Here is a 7500-nt window from a genome sequence, read left to right on the forward strand (position 1 = left end):
CCAACTAATCAAACTCAAACCCTGAATTTTTAATAAATATTTTTAAAAATACTAAAAAAAATTAAAATGAAATATTAAATAAAAACGAAATACAACATAAAAGAATTAAAAATAGTTACTTTGGCAAGGCATTGCTTGAATGCAGCATTGATATCTAACATAATTAATTGTTTGAATAACTTATAATTTTAAAATCGATATCTCAAAAATTATAAGAAACTTATTAGGTAAAAAAATTGAATATTAATAAGATAAATAAAAATAAAAGTAAATAAAATTTAGTTTTAATTAAAGTAAAATAAAATATCACCATAAGCTCCAGTACTACTCGATGGTCCTTTCATCAAATAAAAAACATGATCTACAAATGTCAGGTAAAGTTCCCCCCTTCCTAGCAAATACATCTCCTTCAATAGCTAAAATAATTAAAAATTAGTTACCATTTGGTAATTTTTACTATTTAAAAATAAAAAAATGTAATTAGACATCACCCTCAAATGCTTCATTAGATCAGCTTCCTCTACAACTAATCTCCACAATTGCTAGATGTATATAAAAAACAAAAAACAATTGTATATATTTTCACATAAAAACTTTCTGTGCAAATTCTCTTCAGCCACTTATGATTCTTTCAATTTAGACGTGGAAAAACCTGTCAAAAATACAATAAAGCAAAAAGCACAGAAATCCTCATCGTAAAGCATATAGAATATAAAATTATAGAGAATAAAATTATAAGGCAGAGCGAAAAACAATGTGAAAACAAATACCTCAGCAACACATGCTTTTATCTTATCAATTTCAACTTCTAGAGCAGGTATTGATAAATGTGATTGGTTTTGAAGCTGATACAGAGTTTGCAGAAACTCTGTTTCTCTGCCTTGCAAAATACTACCTGTTATAAAAGAAATGTTAAAAAAAAATTTATTATATTAACGCAAAATACAAAACTTAAGATTGAAAAACTCGTATGCTTAAAAAGATTATTATAATCATTATTGCATAATGACAACCATTATTGATAATGACAGCATTTAAAAATGCTTTTCGCAAAAATGCTTTAAAACCATCTTTTTCAAAATAAATACCTTCAATTAACTCTTGCATTTTAAAAATCCTACTTACAGAAGAAAATCTTTTGTTGGATTTTAAAATCAAAGAGAAAATATTTCAAGAATTTTTCTTGCATCAAAAGTTGCCAAATGGTTTACTTTTAACAACATTTTAAAATAAACTTGAGTGACTCCAAGATACTTATAATATCTTAAACTATACTTTAATATGGACAAATGGAATATTTCTTGAGATTTAGCAGCTTACATTGACCTTGCTGAGCCAAAATAATTAATTTGGCAAACATGTGTAGCTTTCCAATAATAAAAATTAATAGGATTTTTTATTCCTTTATGTACTTCACGCTTCTTACAAAACTTAGATAAAGTAAAAACATCAATCATCTATTTATTTTTATGTAAAAGACCAGCAGCAGCTACCTTTAAGAAATAGAACCTGTGACATTCTCCATCTATTGATATGCTGCAACCGATATCATCATCAGAAGCCTTTGCATTTACAATTGCCCTTAGTTCTGATACAGCAGCCTTCATACTTAATCTCAGAACTACCTGTTTTATATACTTTTCGTAAATAAGTATTTATTGGATTCATTAAATGAGTAAAAGCACACATTTCATGACAACATGTAAATTTACTTCATGTAGTTTTAAAACCGAAACACTGTGACTTATACATGGAATGAAATGTATCTTTAGATTTAAGTCACAGTTTGAACATTGCATAATTCCAGAAAAAAATCCCATACATATATGTATATATATAATATACATACAGATTCATTATAAAAATTGGTTAGTTTGCCGTTACACGCATTGTATGTTAAATATTATTATAATATTTTTTTCATACTTCAAAAGTTACCAAAAAAAAAAGAAAAAATTTTCTGCTTCAGCATCAAAAATTTTTAAAGCAAGTCATGTTTTTGTTTACGTTTTGATACACTTGCTATTTGTGATTCTGCTCTCCTTGTAGACCTTTTCCTTGATATTTTCTCTTTAAAATTCTATTCCTTTTATTTGCCATATTCAACAGACAGCTTCAAGTTTATAGGTTAACAAAATTAAATTATAAGCCAGAGCACAAGTTTTTAAATCATATTTTGCAGGACAATAGCAAAACCAAAATAGACCTAACAAGTGAGGTTGTAAAAAATTCGTAAAAATTATAGGGGAAATCTTCTAGAAGTAGTGGGTAAATAAGTTGTTCAACCATTGCTATGGTGTTGCTAAGGAGTAAGAAATTGCATAACAAGAATTATATATATATATATATATATATATATATATATATATATATATATATATATATATATATATATATATATATATATATATATATATATATATATATATATATATATATATATATAACCCTCAGTCAATCTAGCAGCACTCCAGCCCCCAGTAGCAGGCTATTTCAGTATGATGTCAGACTGTACACCTAAATCAGCAGTATAAGATAATATATATATATATATATATATATATATATATATATATATATATATATATATATATATATATATATATGTATACACTGTGCTCGAAGTGAGGCAGGATGCCATCCTGCCACCATTTTATAAAGTATAAACCATCCTGCTACCTTTTTATAATTCTCTATATATAACAATGATTAGACGGGATGGTATTTCTAATTTACAGAATACCATCCCGTTACTTTTTTTTTTCCACCTCGAGCACTGCATATATATATATATATATTTTACTGTTAAAGTACATAATACTAAAAATATGATATGAAGTTAGTACTTAAATTTTTGAAATAACAAAAAACAAAAAAATAATAGAAGTAATTTTTAAAGGGAGTCTTACAGCTACATAAACAAAGAACAAAAATTAAAAAAAAAGCAAATAGCATTTTTAAAATAACTAAATCTTTTTAAAATCTTTTAAAAAATTTTTATAAAACTTTTTAAAAGATTTTAACAAATAAGCATTTAAAAATAAGCTAAACTCTATTTGTTTTGTATTTTATTTAATTATTATTTTTTTATTTTGTTTACTTATTATTATTTTTATTTTATTTTACTTACATTCTGAATTATTTTCATCTCTCTGATCTATCATAAACAAGTTGAAAATAAAATCTCTTTTTTCTTGGTTTGTGTAAATGTATATAAAAGTATACTCTCAATATTTTTTATAGAAAATTGAATTCTCTTATGCCTTCAATAAGTTCTCAGTAAGTGTTGCAACCACATATTAAAACCACTGTATTAAATTGTTAAACATTGTGTTAGTTTCTTATAATTTTTTTTTTTTTTTTGTTAAAATTCTTATTGGTTAAATGTGTAAGTCTCTTGGTAAAACTCTTCATAAACACTGTGTTAACTCTTGTTAAATACAATGTGTTAATATTTTTTAAAAAGGCTTGCTAATACTATGTTAGTACTGTGTTAACCCATGTTAAACACTGTGTTAACTTATGCTAAACACTGCGTTAACTCATGGTTAAACACTGTGTTAACTCATGTTAAACACTGTGCTAGTCTCATGTTAAACACTGCGCTAGTCTCTTGTTAAACACTGTTAATTCATGTTAAACACTGTTAATTCATGTTAAACACTGTGTTAGTCTCTTGTTTATACTGTTTTAATTTTAGTGTTAATAAATAAATGAAAATAAAATGTATTTAAAATAAAATGTAGTTAAAAACCATTTTCTTTCAAAAACTTAAAAATTTTACTTTAAACTTGATAAAAAAAAAACTTTTGTTATAAATTACTAATAGCAAAACTGAAAAAATCACAAAATGCAAATACAAACAAAATCAGTAAATCAAAAATTGAGATTAGAGGTAAATCAATAAAAATACTCAAAAGAAAAATTGCAAACAGGTGCATGAATAAAATAAAAGCAATAGTAATATAAGATAAGAAAAAAGTGAAAAAAGAATAACTCACTTCTGCAACAAAATCTTCAATATAAATTTCTATATATTTGCAAACTCCACAACAAAATCCTGTTTATAAACTAACTTAAAACATGCTTTAAATCATGATTTAAGATGATCTAAAGACAATTTTTAACTTAAGAACTATGAAATTTTTGCAATAAAATAAATAACTAAATGACTATTTTATTATAACTTTTTTTTAATTAATCAACAAATAAAAATTCATAATATTAATGAGGGAGTAACAGATGTGTAAAAAATTTAACTAAAACTTTCAACTGTATTATTGATTTTTGTTTTTAAATGTAGACTTTATTAATTTTTTATTATTATTCTAATTGACTCTGAACAAGGCTGCAATCAATACTATTAAGTTGGGAATTACAAGAAAACAAAGAATACAGTTAAAGAGTAAGAAAACTGTTGACAGAAGACATAAAAAGGTTGTAGGTTATATGATTCAGGAAAACATGAAGATGGGAGAAAGTTTCAAAGATTTGAAGTTTGGGGGAAAAAAGGATAAAAGTTTTTGGAGCTTGAAGGGACAGATACAGTAAAAAGATGTGTTTTTGCTGAATGAAGAGTCAATCAAGAATGTGTTTTGGTTGATGGAACTAAAGATGGTAGCTCCTTTGAGCAGCAACCATGATAATATTTGGAGAAAAGAGAAAAAGATGACAATGACTTTACGACAATGGGAGAGAGGCTCAAGCTTGACAGATAGACCAGGTCCAACTACATTTAAAATGCATTTCTGAAATAAAAAGAGCATCATTAGAAGAACCAACCCACATATAACAACAGTATTCCATACAGGGACAGCTTTGAATTTGATTGTATATATTGTATATATGGTTTCTATGAGATGTCAGTAGTGAACAATAAGTCAAAAAGACATAAAGAAGAGGACTCAATGAGAGGGTTGTCATTCATTAATATAGGAATGTTGGCAGCGTTGCAATGGTTGTTTGCAGTAAATAACTGAGTTATGTTAGAGTTAAAAACTACAAACCACTGCAAGCTCCAGAAGTGAGATTAGCTTCAAGATTGGCTGCCTGTTCTAAGCAATCAAAAAGAGAAGACTTTTTGTCAAAACAGGAGTATAAAGTTGAGTTTTCAGCAAATAAAGCTATTTTAGATGTAAGGTTGTTGGAAAGATCATTAATGTAGATAAGAGACAAAACAGGACCGAGGATAGAACTGTGAGGTACCCCAGAAGTTACTGGGGAAAAAAAGAGTGTTGGCCTTCAAGGATGACTTCAATAAAGCGGTTAGAAACAATTTGATAATCTCAAAACTTTCCAATACACCATATGAAACAAGCTAAGGGAAAAGACAAGCACGCTAAACTTTGTCGAAAGCCTTAGATGTGTCAAGAGCAATAGCCCTAGCCTCTCCGCCTCCATCTAATACACAATAAAATCTTTCTGAAACAGCATTTAGCAAGTCATTCATAGAACGAGAAGATTGAAAACCACTTATTTAATTGTTAATCAAAGACTCAAACTTCTTGCTAATAATAGTAGACTGATCGGAATATAATTTGAGGGATCAGAATGTTCTTTAGAATTTTTAAAAATTGGAATTATAGATACCATTTTCCATCAGACAAGATTCAGTCAAGCACTTATTTAAAAAGTTTAGAGAGAATTGAAGAGAGCTCTGGAGAAAACTTTTGTAAGACTATGACAGGAATGTTATCTGGACAACAAGACTTAAAAGAATTTAATTGAGATATGACTTTAGCCTCAGAAACTGGTGCGATTTATGTGTGTAACAATGGGTTAACCTGCTTAACAGAAATGGCAGAAAGGTCAAGGCCATAAGATTCCAGAGTCAAATTAGAAGAAAAGTTTCTTGTGAGTAGTTCTGTCTCATTTTTGGAAGAGGTAATAAAATCATTCCGATGAATTAGAGACGGAATGTTAGACTTAGTTAATGATACTGATTAAGATTTTCTAAAAGTCTCTAGAACCTAACTTCTGAGATAAGATACGAGATTTAGTTAACTGGGAATGGAGTTTAGCACCAGACAGCAGTTTTTTACATTGATTTCTTGCAATAATAAATAGGTTTGTTCTCAAAAAAGTTGATCTTTTGAAAAAGAAGGAAAAAAGTTATTACGATTAGATTCAGCAGCTGCACAAGAAGGTGGAATCCGTGGAGTAGAGTGAGGCTTGATTCGGAATCAACAAGAAAAAATAAAAGCTTCAAAACTTGTCTGGACCTAGGAGGTTACATGGGAGGTACATTTATCAGCAAAGAGAGAAAAGGCATCAGTCTAAAGATACTCACAAAGAAAAACATGAAAAGAATTCCAGACAGCTTTAGGGTAACAGTAGGTAGTCCGATGATATGGTGATTTTAAAAAAGACGTATGAGATGAAAGATTTATAGAGATTATTGCAGTTTGGAACCACCTGAAGGAGAACAAGGAGAAACTGAAAAGACAAAAATCAAGGATTGAAGTTAAGTGATTAGGATTGTCTGGAAAACGAGTCACAAAGTTATCTATTTGAGTAAGAGATTGAAACAAAAACAGAAGTTATAGGGTTTAGTGCTACCAGGGTTAGTGGTGTTAGAGCCAAGTCATTCAGTGTGATAAGCGTTAAAGTCATCAATAGCAACAATATTGGCAGAGGGGTAAAGAGAAAGGGAGTAGAATGGAGATTTGACATGGAACCGACGAGAAGGAATAAAAGCTTCCATTCCTGCCTGATTCCAGGAGATTACGTAGGAAGCGCATTTTTCAGCTGAGATGGAAAAGACATCAGCCCACGAACCATCACAAAGAAAATCCTGAAAAAAATCCCAGTCAGCTTTAGGGTAGTAGTAAGTAGTGCGATGATAGGATGAGTCCAAAATTGAAGTATGCGATAAAAGATTTAAAGAGATCATTGCATGGTCAAAACCACCTAAGTGAGAAAAAGGAGAAACTGAACACAAGCTAGGATCTGAGACTAGACATAAATCAAGGAGTGAAGTTACTGATTAGGGTTGTCAGGAAAATGAGTCACAAAGTTAACTATCTGAGTAAGAGATTGAGCAATGCAGAAGTTATAAGCTTTAGTGCCAGCAGAGTTAGTAGCGTTAGAGCCATTCAGTGTGATGAGCATTAAAGTCACCAATAACAACAATAATGGCACAGGGGTAAAGAGAGAGAGCATGATCAGTTTGATTAGAAATTATATCTAAAAGAGTGCAGTCTTGAAAAGAAAGAGAACAATAAAGAACAAAGACAAAGGTGATAGAGTGAAGAGGTGCTAAGTGGAAGCACATAAAAGAACGGTCAGAAGATTCAAAACTGATTTATTGACAAATTGGTGAATTGATGTGTAAGTATATGCATCATGTGTAAGTATAAGACAAGCATCAGACTATTAGTCTTTGCAAATTAAAGGATAGTACCCATCAATACTGAGATCTGAAGAAGGAACAGCTGAATTTAAATTAGTCTCACAAAGAGAAAGCAATTCTGGTAAATTTTACAAAAGGTAAGATTAAAC

The 7500-nt window shown here is 29.1% G+C and overlaps 1 protein-coding gene across 1 annotated transcript in view; it reads right to left on the reverse strand.

Annotated features, from left to right (window-relative positions):
- The window catches only part of LOC101239410 (gamma-tubulin complex component 4), a 53734-nt gene that overhangs the window by 16909 nt on the left and 29325 nt on the right, over positions 1 to 7500 (reverse strand). The window contains exons 11-14 of the mRNA XM_065816489.1: positions 771 to 895; positions 492 to 542; positions 311 to 416; positions 120 to 154 (exon numbers count right to left, since the gene is read on the reverse strand). Coding sequence (XP_065672561.1) covers positions 120 to 154; positions 311 to 416; positions 492 to 542; positions 771 to 895 — 317 coding nt within the window. The remainder of the gene's footprint in view (positions 1 to 119; positions 155 to 310; positions 417 to 491; positions 543 to 770; positions 896 to 7500) is intronic.

This window comes from Hydra vulgaris, chromosome 13, assembly GCF_038396675.1.
Source record: "Hydra vulgaris chromosome 13, alternate assembly HydraT2T_AEP".
Lineage (NCBI taxonomy): Eukaryota > Metazoa > Cnidaria > Hydrozoa > Anthoathecata > Hydridae > Hydra > Hydra vulgaris.